At 36.3% G+C, this 21,973-nt stretch overlaps 1 protein-coding gene across 1 annotated transcript; it reads left to right on the forward strand.

Annotated features, from left to right (window-relative positions):
- Positions 1-1,371: 1,371 nt before the first annotated feature.
- On the forward strand, positions 1,372-21,612 carry LOC106065875 (uncharacterized). Its single transcript, XM_056004882.1, has 4 exons — positions 1,372-1,475; positions 4,242-5,008; positions 6,072-6,162; positions 7,959-21,612. The coding sequence occupies exons 2-4, from the start codon at positions 4,243-4,245 to the stop codon at positions 21,529-21,531; spliced, it is 14,430 nt and encodes a 4,809-aa protein (XP_055860857.1). The 5' UTR covers positions 1,372-1,475; position 4,242; the 3' UTR covers positions 21,532-21,612.
- Positions 21,613-21,973: the final 361 nt, after the last annotated feature.

Genomic DNA, 21,973 nt, shown 5'->3' on the forward strand with positions numbered 1-21,973 from the left:
CAAAGTAAGACACTAGCTAACGCAGAAGTCAAGCCTCAAAGTAATACACTAGCTGACACAGAAGTGAAGCCTCAAAGTAAGACACTAGCTAACACTGAAGTCAAGCCTCAAAATAAGACACTAGCTAACACTGAAGTCAAGCCTCAAAGTAAGACACTAGCTAACGCAGAAGTCAGGCCTCAAAGTAAGACACTAGCTAACGCAGAAGTGAAGCCTCAAAGTAATACACTAGCTAACACTGAAATCAAGCCTCAAAGTAAGACACTAGCTGACACAGAAGTCAAGCCTCAAAGTAAGACACTAGCTAACACTGAAGTCAAGCCTCAAAATAAGACACTAGCTAACACTGAAGTCAAGCCTCAAAGTAATACACTAGCTAACACTGAAGTCAAGCCTCAAAGTAATACACTAGCTAACGCAGAAGTCAAGCCTCAAAGTAAGACACTAGCTAACGCAGAAGTCAGTGCCTCAAAGTAATACAGTAGCTAACACAGAAGTCATGGCCTCATAGTAAGACACTAGCTAACACAGAAGTCATGGCCTCAAAGTAAAACACTAGCTAACGCAGAAATCAGGGTCTCAAAGTAAGCCACTAGCTAACACAGTTGTCAGGGCCTCAAAGTAAGCCACTAGCTGACACAGAAGTCAAGCCTCAAAGTCATACACTCTCGAATATGTGAACACACAATCTGGCAGCTGATTTAGTCACTCGACACCAAGGAAGATTCGATTAGCATGTTATGCATTTAAATTAGTTAGAGCTGCTTATACAGTAGAGGGAGGATCTTGTTCGAAGCCCATCTTCATCCTACATTGAGGCTCGAATCAATTTCTCTAGCTCTTGGGGTAGACCAGTGTTTCCCAAAGTTGGGTACGCATCTCCCCCGGGGTACTGGAAGACTTTGGAAGGGGAACGCGTTGCACCTCATTAACTAGGCGGATTTTTTTTTAAATACCCATTTATTGTGTTCTTTTAATGAATAAAGTTGTGGTTGGGTCCAGCTGGGGACACTGTGAGGCGTGATTATCATTACACCCTCAAATTATGGCGGCTAGCTAAAGAGTTTTTTTTTTAAAGTTCTTCAGCCATTAAAGCTGTTTCAAATGGTCTTTCATCACGAAATCATTGCGCTTGAAAAGTAGTTCCCATAAATGCCAGTGATATAAGTAACGGCTGGGGATCTTAACCCCCCCCCCAACTCAACTGTTGGCCATGCAAACTTCTAAAGAACTAAAACTCATCACGTCTGAACGTGATCCAGTGATTTAACATTAATAGGTAAAGATGTAAAACTGTTCGTTTTCACCCCCCTCCCCCCTCTCTCTCTACATGATGTCGCGATGTATGTGACCAAAACCTTTCACTATTTTTTTAACATTTTAAAATCGGGTAACATAAAATTTTCACAACGGTACTAATATTGATATCTTAAAAACAGATATTTCCAGACAGTCATTGATCAATATTTGGACATGTAAGTATATAGCTTCATTGTATAAGAGTTAAGCTAATGATAAAGAATACAGGTGAACATTACATACTGACAGTACATAAGAAGAACACTAACTAATAACAATGATTATTGTACATAATGTTATTGAAGTATCAAATCACATGATCAAGTATCAAATCACATGATCAAGTATCTAATCACATGATCAGTATAAGTTTTCAAGAAAAACAATAAAAATATTTAAAAAAAAACAATTTATACGAAATGTAATTGTGTCACTTAGTTTGGATCAGTCATGCAAGTAAATTTGTGATAGATCTAGACCAATAACAATAAATCTGTGTTTTTAGATATATTGTTGACATTTTTTTTGGTAGTTTAGCACTATTTCATGGTTTTAGCTGTCTCAATTCGCTATGATCCTATCATTTGTTTGGACCAGTTGGGCATATGAGAGGTCCGGGGGGGGGGGGAGAAAGGGTTATCTACGTGAATTTCAGCGTAATCGTTTTTTAAAAGCATTTTTTTAAAGTGGAATAACGACTAGAATTCAAGCCGATATTCTAACCACTCTGCTAGTGAAAAGGTTATGAAAATTGAAGATTGTATAGTAATGTATTGCTTGTTTCAAATTTGGTTTAAAGCGGCCATTATACTGTAATGGGGACTAATTCAGCTTATACCACAACTTCAGCCAAGTACAATTTATTCCCCTTGTTTTAGATACAAAAAAAAATAATTAATAACCAAATAGTTACTTGTCTAATTTATATTACAGAATTGATTCTTGTGTTGTTAGGTAAAAGAAATAATTGTACAAAATTTCAACTTGATCCGAGATTGGGTGTCAGAAAAATAACATGTGCAAACATTTTAACTGCGTGAATTGATATAAGCTTTGTAAAAAAGTACATAAAACACTGGACTTGTGATATTGAATGTAATAAATTATAGAGTAAAAAAATTATAGTTGTTGTGATGCTCGGAAAAATGGGTTGCAGATCATTTATTCCATTACCTTGACCACATGATCGATACGTTAGCAAAGGTGCACAAATACTCTTTTAACTCTTTCTCTCCTAACTGACGATACTAACTCTGATTCCACCAGAATGTGGTAAATAATTACGGAGAGAAAGAGTTAATTATTTGTTATAAACATATCATAAAACACAAAGTCGAGAGCCTGTAGTCCACATACTATTGTTTTTATACACTGATTGAGTATAAATATAAATTTGGTTTTAAACCAATGACTATTATTCCATAAAGAAACTCAGTGTTTACGGTTCTATGAGACAGACAATTAACTGCATTTTATTTCCTAGAAGAAGAGCTCAGCATATCTAGTTCAGGTCTCATAACAAAAAAACTAAAACAAATTAATTCCACTTGTCTTATTCATAGCAAACCAGTAACACAGACTAAAAACGCAAAATACCTAGGTGTGATAATAAATGAAAAACTGTTATGGAATCCCCATATTTATGAAACTATCAAAAAATCAAACAAAACATTAGGATTTATTAAAACAAATTTCTATAAATCAAATAACAACATAAAACTAAACTGTTATTTAACCTTGTTTAGGCCAATAATAGAATATGCATCCCCTGTTTGGGAGCCCTCAACTCAAGAAAACATTAAGAAACTGGAACAGACACAAAATAGAGCAGTGAGATTCATAACAAACGAATATTCACATTTGACTAGAGTAACACCTTTAGTAAAATCATTAAATTTAGAAAGCCTTCAGGATAGAAGACTTAAAAGTAAAGTAGCAATTATGCATAAAACACTGAACCATAATCTTCAAATACAAAAACAAAATTTAATAAAATACTCTGAAAGACACAAATGTAAAGGCACATTTCTCATTCCATATGCTAGGACAAATTTGTACAAAAGCTCCTTCTTCCCTAGTGCTATTAGATCATGGAATGGGTTGCCTGAGCTAGCCAGGAAAACCAGTGAATTGGCAGAATTTAAGTCATTGGTTAATATGCATGACTAAATGCATGACGCGTAGGACGTAATCATCTTCTTTTTATGAAGTAACGTCTGTATTATATAAGATAAGATAAGATATTTTGCCCTGAGGTTATATAAACTCACTGTTTCTGTCTGGTCCAAATCTTGTAAAGCCTATTTCTCCCACTTTTGGTACAAGCTGAAATCGGCAAATTATTTATTTTCGATGACTACATAATGAATCAACCAAAAGAAATTAACCAATTAGTTCATCAATTTTGTTTTATATGGAATAGGTACCAAAGCTAATTACCCTTGTAATAATAAGAGATGTTTCAACGATCGAACATTGCCTCCCCCACCCCATCCCACTCCCAAAGCACGACTCTTCCCGAAATGCAAGACAGCAGACAGATGCGAAAAAGGTCACAAGACCAGGAGAGTAGCCACTGTGTCCAGTTATCAGTTAGCCGCCTCCGTACAAGTTTTATCCAAAATAAAGGTCAACCAAAACTACCAATAGGATGACAAAATACATTCACTGACATGCCAAACTCTAACAGTGCTTTCTAATCACACTCAAAACGGTTTTTCATTTTGAACGACGAACCTATTTTGTATTTCTTGTAATTTGTGATATTTTGAGTCAATAAAAATTTAATTCCATTATTAACGTTCAATAATTGATGAAATTTCTCTCAATGCAAGCGCCTTTTTTAAACTATTGTTTATATTTTACCAATTTACGCATCACCTCCATTTAAATTGAATAGTCTCTTTGGTACTAATTTACTTCTAATTCTTACGTTTTTTAAGAATGTTGAGATGCTTGATACTAACAACATTGATCACTGCACTGGCAACCGGAAGCTTCTCCTCCAAAGGTGTACAACCTATGAGCTACTTTTATCATGCCAACAATATCCCCTACGATCTCTACTCTCGCTACCTGTGTAACATATTTAGAGACATCGGAGTCACAAATGTCACCAGCGAACATACAGGAGAGAAATCCGAGTACAAAGCATTAGAAGATTTGCTGGCACCATTTTCTGGACAAGATGCTCCTAAATTACAGCGTCGTCCTGGTTATGTCCCTTTAGCAGGACGATATGAGAACTCTTCAAGTTTAAATACAATCTCAAAAGCAATCAGAAGAGCATTAGGTTCAGAATTAAATGAACTTCAACTGCGCAAACTTCGATCAGTTCTTGAAACTAGTTTAACTCTATGCGACTTAAAACGGTTGCTGGAGGCTATATACAGGGTCGACACAGACAAGGCGTTGGAAGCTTCATATTTACTTCAGCAATTTTTGGTGCCAGAAAATGTTTCAAACTTTGTCAGCCGCAAGTCTCTGACAGAAATCATCCTTGCATCTAACTATTTACAAAATGGTGTCCGAAATGGTCTCAAGCTAGCGCCAACAGTTAAGGACGTAGTCAAAGTTGCTTTCAGAAATCTTCTGCCTGCTGGACTGACTAGAGAACAAATCAAAGATGCTGAAATGTCTATGATTGTCTTGAGTTCATGGAAGATGACACGGTACGACATTGAAAGTATATTCAATAACTGTTCACAAGGTACAGTGTTTATGTCTCATTTGTTGTTGTTGTTATTGTTGTTATTGTTGTTATTGTTGTTATTGTTGTTATTGTTGTTATTGTTGTTATTGTTGTTATTGTTGTTATTGTTGTTATTGTTGTTATTGTTGTTATTGTTGTTATTGTTGTTATTGTTGTTATTGTTGTTATTGTTGTTATTGTTGTTATTGTTGTTATTGTTGTTATTGTTGTTATTGTTGTTATTGTTGTTATTGTTGTTATTGTTGTTGTTGTTGTTTTTGTTGTTCTTATTGTTGTTGTTCTTATCCTTCTGGTTGTTCTTGTTGTTCTTCTGGTTGTTCTTGTTGTTGTTTTTCTTATTGTCCTTTTCCTTGTTTATCTTGTTGTTCTTCTCGTTGTTCTTGTTGTACTTGTTGTTGTTCTCGTTGTTGTTCTTGTTGTTCTTATTCTGGTTGTCCTTCTTTTTGTTTTTCTGGTTGTACTTGTTGTTTTTCTTGTTCTTCTTGTTGTTCTTCTAGTAGTTATTCTTCTGGCTGTTTTTCTTGTTGTTCCTCTTATTTTTATGGTTGTTCTTGTTCTTCTTCTGGTTGTTTCGTTGTTTTTCTTGTTTTTCTTCTGGTGGTACTTGTTTTTTGTATTCTTCTTGTTGTTCTTCTTGTTTTTCTTCTTCTGGTTGTTCTTCTTGTTGTTCTTGTTGCTCTTCTGGTTGTTCTTCTTCTGATTGTTCTTGTTGTTTTACTGATTGTTCTTGTTGTTGCTCTTGCTTTTCTTTTTCTGGTTATTCTTCTTTTGGTTCTTCTTCTTCTTTTTCTGGTTATTCTTCTTTTGGTTCTTCTTCTTCTTTTTCTGGTTCTTCTTCTTTTGGTTCTTCTTCTTTTTCTGGTTATTCTTGTTATTTTACTGATTGTTCTTGTTCGTGTTGTTGTTCTTGTTCTCGTTGTTCTTGTTTTTCTTGTTCTGGTTGTTCTTCTTCTAGTTCTTCTTGTGGTTCTTCTGGTTGTACTTCTTTTGTTGTTCTTCTTGTTGTTCTTCTTGTTGTATATATATATACATATATATATATACGAATTATTCCAAACAGATATGTTGAACAGTAACCAAGACTTGGTATGCAAAGCACTGCACAGTTACTTTTGCAGCCACCAGAAATGTGGAATTAAACTACCGAAACGGTAAGCTAAGGTTGTTGTGAAAAAATTTATTTTAAATATAAAACAAAAAGCATTCTGATGAAAATGTATCAAGCTCTTCAAATTTGAATATAACTAGTGATCAAAAGGAAGATTATATTCCTTTACAAAGGGACTTTAAACAAAGCTAATCATGTTGATGAAAGTTCCTTAAGACTAATCATTTTTAGCGGCCCCGAAAGGGATAAAGACGCTATTAGTTTTGTGCGAAATGTCTGTCCGTCTGTCCGTCCGTCCCGTTTAGATCTCTTAAACTAGAAAAGATATTGAAAATCCGACATCACAATATTTTAGACCATTCAAAGTTCTGATGCAACGGCTACTTTTTTTTTCTGAAAGCGATAAAATCTAATTTTTAAAATCAGTTATGCAAGCAGTTTTTTAAAGAGAAAAAGCTAATTAGTATGCATTATAAGTTAATTGAAAACGAATAGTAATCTTGTAAACTTCATTTTCCTGAACTTTTTTTTTATTGCGGAAATTTTTTTTAAATATTTTTTTTGAGGATTCGAATAAGAGATTGAACATTTTTCAAAACAATTAGATCAATTATAAGACATCAGTTAGGCCAGGGCAGGCGCGGTGGCTGAGTGGTAAAGCGCTTGGCTTCCCGGGGGTCCCGGGTTCGAATCCTGGTGAAGACTGGAATTTTAAACTTTGGAATCTTTGGGAGCCTCTGAGTCCACTTAGCTCTAATGGGTACCTGACATAAGTTGGGGAAAAGTAAAGGCGGTTGGTCGTTGTGCTGGCTACATGACACCCTCGTTAACCGTAGGCCACAAAAACACATGAAGTTTACATCATCTGCCCTATAGACCAGAAGGCCAGGTTCACATCTAACTTTACATTCACATTCACCTATCCTTTGATCTGCGGGAAAGTTGGGGCCCTACACAAGATCTGTTAACCTTCTTTCTCCATTCTTATCTCTCATTTGTCTGATATAATTTCATTCGGATGTTCTTTCTGAAAATATTGAAGCCTGCCTGGGTGGACCACTTCGGGGGCCGATTTTGAGTTTGTGTTTCCACACAAACTGTCTTTTGTAATCTTGTTTATGTTAAGAAATTGCTTCCCATCTTTGTCACATGATACAGAAACACAGCACCCAATAAAATACTCCAAAGATACAAAAAAGGCACAATTCTTCTCCTATACGCTAGGAACTAATGTATCTTAATACTCTTTTGTTTTCAATTGTTGTTATTATACTATCTTAAGAGCATGGAACAAGTTGTCTAAAGCAGCCAGAAAAACAATGACTTAGTAAAGTAAAGTATCTAATTAATATATCTGATTACATTAACATTAATGGATACATTTCTGACGTCATTATCTTCTTTTTCTGAGCTCTTTTTTGTCATCCAGATTAATGTGATAGAAAGATAGATAGATAGATAGATAGATAGATAGATAGATAGATAGATAGATAGATAGATAGATAGATAGATAGATAGATAGATAGATAGATAGATAGATAGATAGATAGATAGATAGAGAGAGAGATATTATTGGGGGTAGATATGTTTAACATCAATAACAAACGTCCTCGAAAAAGAAGACCTTGAATACATTTTTGATAATGGTCACGACTGGTCTAAAACTAGAATTTTTATAAAAGAAAAGCGAGAAAGTAAATTTATAAGAACCCTATTTTTTCCTTCTAAAATATAGCTTGCTTTTAGATATAAGATATATATAACATATTTAAATATAAGTATTTTCATTTAAAACTTAATATATATATTTATAACTGAACATGTTTTCCACTTCTCAAGGTTGCTGTACCTGATGTTGAGATGTAGGAGAGGAGAAAAAATGAAAACGTCTACAGTAAAATCAACAAAAAAGTCAACGCAGATAATAACAACACCATCTAAACAACCAAAATCATCAAAGTCTACATTTACATCTATAACACACAGTTCGTCTCCATTTTCTTCAACACAAACAGCATCTAAATCAACAAAATCTATAACATCTAAAACTAAATATACAACAACTTCTACAACACCTACTTCCACAACAACTTCTACAACACCTACTTCCACAACAACTTCTACAACAACACCTACTTCCACAACAACTTCTACAACATCTACTTCCACAACAACTTCTACAACACCTACTTCCACAACAACTTCTACAACAACACCTACTTACACAACAACTTCTACAACATCTACTTCCACAACGACTTCTACAACACCTACTTCCACAACAACTTCTACAACACCTACTTCCACAACGACTTCTACAACACCTACTTCTACAACGACTTCTACAACACATAATTCGACAAGGACTTCTGCAACAACACCTACTTCCAGATCAACATCAACAACAACACCAACTTCCAAAACGACTTCTACAACACCTACTTTCACAACAACTTCTACAACACCTACTTCGACAACGACTTCTACAACACCTAATTCAACAACGACTTCTACAAAACCTACTTCGACAACGACTTCTACAACACCTACTTCGACAACGACTTCTACAACACCTACTTCGACAACGACTTCTACAACACCTACTTCCACAACAACTTCTACAACACCTACTTCCACAACAACTTCTACAACACCTACTTCCACAACAACTTCTACAACACCTACTTCCACAACGACTTCTACAACACCTACTTCTACAACGACTTCTACAACACATAATTCGACAAGGACTTCTGCAACAACTTCTTTCACAACAACTTCTACAACACCTACTTCTACAACGACTTCTTCAACAATACCTACTTCCACAACAACTTCTACAACACCTACTTCCACAACAACTTCTACAACACCTACTTCCACAACAACTTCTACAACACCTACTTCCACAACAACTTCTACAACACCTACTTCCACAACGAATTCTACAACACCTACTTCCACAACGACTTCTACAACACCTACTTCTACAACAACTTCTACAACAACTTCTTTCACAACAACTTCTACAACACCTACTTCTACAACGACTTCTTCAACAATACCTACTTCCACAACGACTTCTACAACACCTACTTCTACAACGACTTCTTCAACAATACCTACTTCCACAACGACTTCTACTACACCTACTTTAACAACAACTTCTACAACATATACTTCCAGAACGACTACTACAACACCTAGTTCCACAACAACTTCCACAACACCTACTTCCACAACGACTTCTACAAAACCTACTTCGACAACGACTTTTACAACACCTACTTCGACAACGACTTCTACAACACCTAATTCAACAAAGACTTCTACAACACCTACTTCCACAACGACTTCTACAACACCTACTTTCACAACGACTTCTACAACAACACTTACTTCCCAAACGACATCTACAACACCTACTTCCACAACAACTTCTACAACACCTACTTCAACAAAAATTTCTACAGCAACACCTACTTCCACAACAATCTCTCCAACACCTACTTCAACAACAACTTTTACAGGAACTCCTCCTTCCACAACTTCTACAACAACACCTACTTCCCAAACGACTTCTACAACACCTACTTCCACAACGAATTCTACAAAACCTACTTCCACAACAACTTCTACAACACCTACTTCTACAACAACTTCTACAACACCTACTTCCACAACGACTTCTACATCACCTATTTCCACAACGACTTCTACTACACCTACTTCCACAACAACTTCTACAACAACTTCTTTCACAACAATTTCTACAACACCTACTTCCACAACAATTTCTACAACACCTACTTCCACAACAACTTCTACAACACCTACTTCCACAACGAATTCTACAACACCTACTTCCACAACAACTTCTACAACACCTACTTCTACAACAACTTCTACAACACCTACTTCCACAACAACTTCTACAACACCTACTTCCACAACGACTTCTACCACACCTACTTTCACAACGACTTTTACAACAACTTCTTCCACAAACACTTCTACAACACCTACTTCCTCAACGGCAGTTACAACAACACCTACTTCCCAAACGACTTCCACAACACCTACTTCCACAACAACTTCTACAACATCTACTTCCACAACAACTTCTACAACATCTACTTCCACAACGACATCTACAACAACTTCTTCCACAAACACTTCTACAACACCTACTTCAACAAAGACATCTACAAAACCTACTTCCACAACGATTTCTACAACAACACCTACTTCCCAAACGACTTCCACAACACTCACTTCCACAACTTCTTCTACAACACCTACTTCCACAACAACTTCTACAACACCTACTTCCCAAACGACTTCTACAACACCTACTTTCACAACGACTTCTACAACAACACTTACTTCCCAAACGACTTCTACAACACCTACTTTCACAACGACTTCTACAACAACACTTACTTCCCAAACGACATCTACAACACCTACTTCCACAACAACTTCTACAACACCTACTTCAACAAAAATTTCTACAGCAACACCTACTTCCACAACAATCTCTCCAACACCTACTTCAACAACAACTTTTACAGGAACTCCTCCTTCCACAACTTCTACAACAACACCTACTTCCCAAACGACTTCTATAACAACACTTACTTCCAAAACGACTTCTACAACACCTACTTCCACAACGATTTCTACAACACCTACTTCAACAACGACTTCTACAACACCTACTTCCACAACGACTTCTACAACACCTACTTCCACAACAACTTCTACCACACCTAATTCAACAACAACTTCTACAACACCGACTTCCACAACAACTTCTACAGCAACACCTCCTTCCACAACAACTTCTACAACACCTACTTTCACAACAACTTCTACAACACCTACTTCCACACTAACTTCTACAACACCTAATTCCATTACAACTTCTACAACACCTACTTCCACAACAACTTTTACAGCAACACCTCCTTCCACAACGACTTCTACAACAACACCTACTTCCACAACAACTTCTACAACACCTACTTCCACAACAATCTCTACAACACCTACTTCAACAACAACTTTTACAGCGACACCTCCTTCCACAACAACTTCTACAGCAACACCAATTTCAACAACGACTTCTACAACACCTACTTCCACAACAACTTCTACAACACCTACTTTCACAACAACTTCTACAACACCTACTTCAACACTAACTTCTACAACACCTAATTCCACAACAACTTCTAAAACACCTACTTTCACAACGACTTCTACAACAATACCTACTTCCACAACGTCTTCTACAACACCTACTTCCACAATAACTTCTACAACACCTACTTTGACTACAAATTCTACAATATCTACTTCCACAACTTCTTCTACAACACCTTTTTCCACAACAACTTCTACAACACCTACTTACCTAACTACTTCTACAACACCTACTTCCACAACGACTTCTACAACACCTACTTCCACAACAACTTCTACAACACCTACTTCCACAACGAATTCTACAACACCTACTTCCACAACGACTTCTACAACACCTACTTCTACAACAACTTCTACAACAACTTCTTTCACAACAACTTCTACAACACCTACTTCTACAACGACTTCTTCAACAATACCTACTTCCACAACGACTTCTACAACACCTACTTCTACAACGACTTCTTCAACAATACCTACTTCCACAACGACTTCTACTACACCTACTTTAACAACAACTTCTACAACATATACTTCCAGAACGACTACTACAACACCTAGTTCCACAACAACTTCCACAACACCTACTTCCACAACGACTTCTACAAAACCTACTTCGACAACGACTTTTACAACACCTACTTCGACAACGACTTCTACAACACCTAATTCAACAAAGACTTCTACAACACCTACTTCCACAACGACTTCTACAACACCTACTTTCACAACGACTTCTACAACAACACTTACTTCCCAAACGACATCTACAACACCTACTTCCACAACAACTTCTACAACACCTACTTCAACAAAAATTTCTACAGCAACACCTACTTCCACAACAATCTCTCCAACACCTACTTCAACAACAACTTTTACAGGAACTCCTCCTTCCACAACTTCTACAACAACACCTACTTCCCAAACGACTTCTACAACACCTACTTCCACAACGAATTCTACAAAACCTACTTCCACAACAACTTCTACAACACCTACTTCTACAACAACTTCTACAACACCTACTTCCACACTAACTTCTACAACACCTAATTCCTCAACAACTTCTACAACACCTACTTCCACAACGATTTCTACAACAACACCTACTTACACAACAACTTCTACAACACCTACTTCCACAACAACCTCTACAACACCTACTTCAACAACAATTTTTAATGCGACACCTCCATTCACAACAACTTCTACAGCAACACCAATTTCAACAACGATTTCTACAACACCTACTTCCACACCAACTTCTACAACACCTAATTCCACAACAACTTCTAAAACACCTACTTTCACAACGACTTCTACAACAATACCTACTTCCACAACGACTTCTACAACACCTATTTCCACAACGACTTCTACTACACCTACTTCCTCAGCTACTTCTACAACAGCTCTTTCAACAACGACTTCTTCAACACCTACTTTCACAACGAAATCTACAACATCTACTTCAACAACGAATTCTACAACACCTACTTCCACAACAACTTCTACAACACCTACTTCCACAACAACTTCTACAACACCTACTTTAACAACAACTTCTACAATATCTATTTTCACAACTTCTTCTACAACACCTACTTCCACAACAACTTCTACAACACCTACTTCCCAAACTACTTTTACAACACCTACTTCCACAACGACTTCTACAACACCTACTTCCACAACAACTTCTACAACACCTACTTCCACACTAACTTCTACAACACCTAATTCCACAACAACTTCTACAACACCGACTTCCACAACAACTTCTACAGCAACACCTCCTTTCACAACAACTTCTACAACACCTTCTTTCACAACAATTTCTACAACACCTACTTCCACACTAACTTCTACAACACCTAATTCCATTACAACTTCTACAACACCTACTTCCACAACAACTTTTACAGCAACACCTCCTTCCACAACGACTTCTACAACAACACCTACTTCCACAACAACTTCTACAACACCTACTTCCACAACAATCTCTACAACACCTACTTCAACAACAACTTTTACAGCGACACCTCCTTCCACAACAACTTCTACAGCAACACCAATTTCAACAACGACTTCTACAACACCTACTTCCACAATTACTTCTACAACACCTAATTCCACAACAACTTCTAAAACACCTACTTTCACAACGACTTCTACAACAATACCTACTTCCACAACGACTTCTACAACACCTACTTCCACAACAACTTCTACAACACCTATTTCCACAACGACTTCTACAACACCTACTTCCACAACGACTTCTACAACACCTACTTTGACAACAACTTCTACAACACCTACTTTGACAACAACTTCTACAATATCTACTTCCACAACTTCTTCTACAACACCTTTTTCCACAACAACTTCTACAACACCTACTTCCACAACGACTTCTACAACACCTACTTCCACAATAACTTCTACAACACCTACTTCCACACTAACTTCTACAACACCTAATTCCTCAACAACTTCTACAACACCTACTTCCACAACGATTTCTACAACAACACCTACTTACACAACAACTTCTACAACACCTACTTCAACAACAATTTTTACAGCGACACCTCCATTCACAACAACTTCTACAGCAACACCAATTTCAACAACGACTTCTACAAAACCTACATCCAAAACGACTTCTACAACACCTACATTCAAAACAACTTCTACAACACCTACATCCAAAACAACTTCTACAACACCTACATCCAAAATGACTTCTACAACACCTACATCCAAAACAACTTCTACAACACCTACTTCCTCAGCTACTTCTACAACACCTACATCCAAAACAACTTCTACAACACCTACATCCACAACAACTTTTACAACACCTACATCCAAAACGACTTCTACAACACCTACTTCCACAACAACTTCTACAACACATACATCCATAACAACTTCTACAGCACCTACATCCAAAACAACTTCTACAACACCTACTTCCACAACAACTTCTACAACACCTACTTCCACAACAACTTCTACAACACCTACATCCACAACAACTTCTACAACACCTACATCCAAAACGACTTCTACAACACCTACATCCAAAACAACTTCTACAACACGTACATCCAAAACGACTTCTACAACACCTACATCCAAACCGACTTCTACATTACCTACATCCACAACAACTTCTACAACACCTACATCCACAACAACTTCTACAACACCTACATCCAAAACGACTTCTACAACACCTACATCCAAAACAACATCTACAACACCTACATCCACAACAACTTCTACAACACCTACATCCAAAACGACTTCTACAACACCTACATCCACAACAACTTCTACAACACCTACATCCAAAACAACTTCTACAACACCTACATCCAAAATTACTTCTACAACACCTACATCCAAAACAACTTCTACAACACCTACATCCACAACAACTTCTACAACTCCTACATCCACAACAACTTTTACAACACCTACTTCCTCAGCTACTTCTACAACACCTACTTCCAAAACAACTTTTACAACACCTACTTCCTCAGCTACTTCTACAACACCTACATCCAAAACAACTTCTACAACACCTACATCCAAAACAACTTCTACAACACCTACTTCCTCAGCTACTTCTACAACACCTACATTTAAAACAACTTCTACAACACCTACTTCCTCAGCTACTTCTACAACACCTACATTTAAAACAACTTCTACAACACCTACTTCCTCAGCTACTTCTACAACACCTACATCCAAAACAACTTCTACAACACCAACATCCAAAACGACTTCTACAACACCTACATCCAAAACGACTTCTACAACACCTACATTCAAAACAACTTCTACAACACCTACATCCAAAACAATTTCTACAACACCTACTTCCTCAGCTACTTCTACAACACCTACATCCAAAACAACTTCTACAACACCTACATCCAAAACAACTTCTACAACACCTACTTTCTCAGCTACTTCTACAACACCTACTTTCAAAACAACTTTTACAACACCTACATCCAAAACAACTTCTACAATACCTACATCCAAAACAACTTCTACAACACCTACATCCAAAACGACTTCTACAACACCTACATCCAAAACAACTTCTACAACACCTACTTCCTCAGCTACTTCTACAACACCTACATCCAAAACAACTTCTACAACACCTACATCCAAAACAACTTCTACAACACCTACATCCAAAACGACTTCTACAACACCTACATCCAAAACAACTTCTACAACACCTACATCCAAAACAACTTCTACAACACCTACTTCCACAACAACTTCTACAACACCTACTTCCTCAGCTACTTCTACAACACCTACTTCCTCAGCTACTTCTTTAACACCTACTTCCTCAGCTACTTTTTTAACACCTACTTCCTCAGCTACTTCCTTAACACCTACTTCCTCAGCTACTTCTTTAACACCTACTTCCTCAGCTACTTCTTTAACACCTACTTCCTCAGCTACTTCTTTAACACCTACTTCCTCAGCTACTTCTTTAACACCTACTTCCTCAGCTACTTCTACAACACCTATTTCCACAACGACTTCTACAACACCTACTTTAACAACAACTTCTACAACACCTACTTCCTCAGCTACTTCTAGAAAACCTACTTCCACAACGTCATCCACAACAACACCTACTTCCACAAAGCATTCTGGAACAACATCTACATCTACAACAACTTCTACGACAGGAAACGTTAGATTTTTACTTAACAATGTTGTATTATTCGGTCAGCTTGATACTCCATCTGGTTCTGATTCGCAACCTGACCTTGTGTCATTTGCAACAAATTTTAATAAGAATTTATTACCAGCAACAATAAATCAAATAACTACACCAACACCTACGCCTGAAAGGACGACAAATGAGTTTCAGCTTGGATTAAACAAGTTTATGCTACTGCCTGATTCTGAGCCAGAACTTGAACCAGAAGCTGAATTGGACCTTGAGTCAACTCTCTTAAATACTATTTTAAGTACTTTACCTAACAGATTTTTTCCCTTTACAGTCCCTAATACAACAACTTTGTCTGATAGCTTAACCTCTATAGAGCAACACAGTGAAACAATAGAAGCCCCGACTTCTACTACACTATATTTCATGTCAACACCAGAAATTCAGAATGATGTTACTTTGGAACCTATGGCTTCTCCTGATCTAGAGCTAGAGTCTGAACGGATATCGGAGTCTAAAGAATATAATGAAAGCTCCTCTAGAAAAAGAAGAGAAACAGAAACATTCGCAGCAACAACATTAGATAAATTGACAACTTTTACAGCAGCACAAAATACAATATATACTTTAACATCTTTGACAACGACACATCCTGTAACAACAAATGAAGATACAGTTGTAAATGCAATGACACCTAAAACAATAATAGCTAACGTTACGACTGTCAATTTAGGAACACTTACTACAACAAGTGTAAACAATACCTTAATTGTTAATACAACACCAGCTACAATAAATACTAGTGCAGCTTCAACGACAATAGCTACAAAGACAGTTAATTCAACAGCATTCAATTCAACAACACTTAAAACAACTAGGACCTTCACAACTGACAATACAACAGCATTCAATTCAACAACACTTAAAATAACAAGTACTTTCACAACTGACAATTCAACATTCCATACAACAATCACATCTGTGAATACAATTATAGGAACTACAAAACCCTCTTCAACTGTCAATAAAACAAGTAACTTCCCAACTGTCTATTCAACAACACCAACTACATCAACTAACTTTACAACTATCAATATAGCAACTACATCTACTAACTTTATGACCATTAATACAACTAATACATCAACTAACTTTACAAATATCAATACAACAACACCAACTGAATCAACTAACTTTACAGCTAACAATACAACAACACCAACTACACCAACTAACTTCACAATTGTGAATTCAACAACACCAACTAACTTCACAATTGTGAATTCAACAACACCAACTGACTTCACAATTGTGAATTCAAAAACACCAACTACACCAACGATCTTCAGAACTGTCAATTTAACAACACCAACTACACCAACTAACTTTATAATTGTGAATTTAATAACACCGACTACACCAACTAACTTCACAACTATCAAAACAACAACAACAACTGCACCAACTAACTTCACAATTGTGAATTCAACAACACTAACAATACTGACTAGCTTTACAACTATCAATACAACAACACCAACTAACTTTACAATTGTGAATTTACCAACACAGACTACACCAACTAACTTTACAATTGTGAATTTACCAACACAGACTACACCAACTAACTTTACAATTGTGAATTTACCAACACAGACTACACCAACTAACTTTACAATTGTGAATTTACCAACACAGACTACACCAACTAACTTTACAATTGTGAATTTACCAACACAGACTACACCAACTAACTTTACAATTGTGAATTTACCAACACAGACTACACCAACTAACTTTACAATTGTGAATTTACCAACACAGACTACACCAACTAACTTTACAATTGTGAATTTACCAACACAGACTACACCAACTAACTTTACAATTGTGAATTTACCAACACAGACTACACCAACTAACTTTACAATTGTGAATTTACCAACACAGACTACACCAACTAACTTTACAATTGTGAATTTACCAACACAGACTACACCAACTAACTTTACAATTGTGAATTTACCAACACAGACTACATCAACTAACTTTACAATTGTGAATTTACCAACACAGACTACACCAACTAACTTTACAATTGTAAATTTACCAACACAGACTACACCAACTAACTCCACAACTATCAAAACAACAACACAGACTACACCAACTAACTCCACAACTATCAAAACAACAACACAGACTACACCAACTAACTTCACAACTATCAAAACAACAACACATACTACACCAACTAACTTCACAACTATCAAAACAACAACACAGACTACACCAACTAACTTCACAACTATCAAAACAACAACACATACTACACCAACTAACTCCACAACTATCAAAACAACAACACAGACTACACCAACTAACTTCACAACTGTCACTTCAACAACACCAACTGTACCAACTAACTTCACAATTGTAAATTCAACAACACTGACTAACTTTACAACTATCAATCCAACAACATCAACTACACCAACTAACTTCACTACTTTTAATCCAACAACATCAACTACACCAACTAACTTCACTACTTTTAATACAACTAAATCAACTACAACAAGTAACTCCACTACTTTTAATACAACTAAATCAACTACAACAAGTAACTCCACTACTTTTAATACAACTAAATCAACTACAACAAGTAACTCCACTACTTTTAATACAACTAAATCAATTACAACAAGTAACTCCACTACTTTTAATACAACTAAATCAACTACAACAAGTAACTCCACTACTTTTAATACAACTAAATCAACTACAACAAGTAACTCCACTACTTTTAATACAACTAAATCAACTACAACAAGTAACTCCACTACTTTTAATACAACTAAATCAACTACAACAAGTAACTTCACTACTTTTAATACAACTAAATCAACTACAACAAGTAACTCCACTACTTTTAATACAACTAAATCAACTACAACAAGTAACTTCACTACTTTTAATACAACTAAATCAACTACAACAAGTAACATCTCTGCTGTCAATACAACATTACCAACTTCAACTACAGCTAACATCACGGGTCCTCCAATAGCTCTTTCTAGATTTACACTTGGAAACTTTCTGTTACTTGCTAAATCTGAGTTGGCATCTAATTCAAATCCAGAATCTCAGATTGAAAATGAAAACATGTCCGCAGCAACTGATTCCATTACAATCTCCTCACCTACGATAATAAAACAGACGACAGTACCTCACATTGCAACTCAAACATTGGCATTTTTGGGCACAGCTGGATCTGAACCTAAACTTAGACTTAACGATTTGATGCTTTTACCTGATCCCCAGCCAGACCTGGAGCCGCAAGGGGAGACAAATGTTGAATTAGAACTTGTGTCCCCTGCTGCAAATACGTCTCTTATAACTCGACCCAATCCAACGGCTCCTAATACAACAATTTCTAATGCAACAATGCTAACTACAACAAAATTACAAGATATCATAACCACTCTTAAAAATCATTCAACGACTAAGTCAATCGTACCCACTTCTTCAGTAATTAATTACACGACTTTACCTTATCCAAATAACAATTTACTTAATACAAGTAGCAATGTCCTTAACATTAGCAGCATCCTTAGCAATATAAGTAGCAATGCACCTCCGGCAAGCAAGAACGTTATTTATGTGAGTAAATATGAACCAGAGGCTTCAGATGAAAATGGGCAATCTACAACAGATACCAACGAATCTACGCTACCAGGTAAAATACTTACTACAGCTGAATTTAACGAGACAACACCTGATATAGAGGCTCTTACTTCTGTAATGCCAACTTCTACACTATATTTCAAGAATATGACAACTTCTGATACTCATACCACAGGACTAAGCGACGCAATGATTCCTCCTGATCCTAAACTTGAGCCTCAATCCAAACAAGAGTCTGACGTTGAATATAAACTCAGATCCTATACAAGTACTACTGAAATAGAATCCCCTGTTACTAACGCTAATAAATCAACAACTAGATCTACTATCGGAACATTTAATACAACAGATTTTAGTACAGACTTTACCTCAGTACCCTCTACAGCAATGGTGTCTAATACATTGCCTAATGAAATAGAAACTACATTTGCAATACCTAATACAACAACATTGCTCAATGATACAGGCACTATTGCAACCTCATCTTCAACAATGTATACAATAGGAACACCTAAGTCAACATCTACTGTTAGTACCATCACAACTTCTGATACATCATTTATTAATAAATTACCTGATACATCATCTAGTACTCAAACACCTACCACAACAAAAATTAACATTTCAACTGTCTTCACAACAGCATCTACACCGACAGATACAGCCATGTCAGCAAATTCTGCTGATGAGAGACCTGATAGAGCACTATCAGCTAGTGAAACACATGATGCTCCAACATTGATCAGTACAGCGGATACCACATCTTTTCATACAACATTACCTAATACAACATTATCTAATACAACATTACCTAATACAATAACACCTTATCCCACAACACCTGAAACAGCAACACTAACAAGTGAAATACCTAACACTTCAAAACTTCCTACAACGGTTACTATCGTAACTTCAGATACATCTTTTTATACAACATTACCTGATTCAATAACACTTAATAAAACAAGTGTTAATACAATAACACCAAGTATTGACACTTCTAAGTCAAAACTATCACTTCATTCAAAAGACACTACAGCAACTTCTTTCGATACACCTTTTGATACAACATTACAGGATACAGAAACATTTAATCCTAAAATACCTCTTACAGCAGAACCTAATCTTGAAACAGCTAATACAGCTATCTTACAGAGAACAACAGATGCTATCGCAACTTTGTCTGATACACCCATTTCTATTTCCACATTATATGCTACAGCTGCACAAATTACAACAACAAAAAATACAACAGTAATTCTTGTATCAACATCTAAATCTAAAACATACGACAGTACTAAAACAGCTGAAACATCTTTTGATAGTACTGAAACAACAACGAATGCTAGTTCTGTAACAACAATAACAACGTCTACAAATTTCGAAAGTACTGAAACAACAACACCAACAACATCTACAACGAATGCTAGTTCTGTAACAACAATACCAACGTCTAAAAATTTCGAAAGTGCTGAAACAACAACACCAACAACATCTACAACATCCGCCAGTACTGCAACAAGACTATCAACTTCTTCAACGCATGACAGCACTGAGGGAACACCTACCTATACAACAGATCTCCGTACAGTAACATCAACTGAGGTTCAGCCTGAAATTCGATTCGGACAGAACAACCTTAAGCGTTTCCCTGAAACTAATTATGAGCCTGAGACTCCAATAGATCCGGAACCTGACAAAGACTTGGAGCTCGAGCCTGAATTCGAATCGGAACCTGATCCTGACTTTGATCCTGAATCTGATCCAATTATTTTGTACTATCTGTAGATTTTGGTTATTTATTTAAGTAAACTATTTCGTAACGAAATTTCTTGCGAAAGTTGAATAAAATATCTACTTAACAAAATTGCTTTATTTGTCTACGTTTCGTATCTATATGGATGTGGGTATTTAGATCCAAGTTTATTTCTATTATTTTTATGAAGTATTTTTATGCGTTTATATTTGAGTATTTTTTATGTATATATGTGTAAATGTGTACAGGTGTATATGCTTTCCGAGGGGGGTATGTCTGTTACCTTTCAGCCTTTGGCATACGGTCGTCCTCCCTACGAGATATGTGACCTGCCCAGTCTTTCTATATTGTCAATATCGGCATTCGCAATTATGATGCGCAGACATCTTTGGTGAAAGCGTTCAAGAAGTCTCAGCTTTTTTCTATACAGAACGTAAATGTTTGACTCATATATATATATATATATTATATTAG

This window comes from Biomphalaria glabrata, chromosome 11, assembly GCF_947242115.1.
Source record: "Biomphalaria glabrata chromosome 11, xgBioGlab47.1, whole genome shotgun sequence".
Lineage (NCBI taxonomy): Eukaryota > Metazoa > Mollusca > Gastropoda > Planorbidae > Biomphalaria > Biomphalaria glabrata.

Excerpts from the sequence above, each read along its gene's own strand:
- LOC106065875 (XM_056004882.1), top strand. The coding sequence starts at position 4,243 with ATGTTGAGATGCTTGATACTAACAACATTGATCACTGCACTGGCAACC. Across the intron at positions 5,009-6,071 it reads ATTCAATAACTGTTCACAAG|ATATGTTGAACAGTAACCAA; the intron begins GTACAGTGTTTA and ends TATTCCAAACAG. Across the intron at positions 6,163-7,958 it reads GGAATTAAACTACCGAAACG|GTTGCTGTACCTGATGTTGA; the intron begins GTAAGCTAAGGT and ends CCACTTCTCAAG.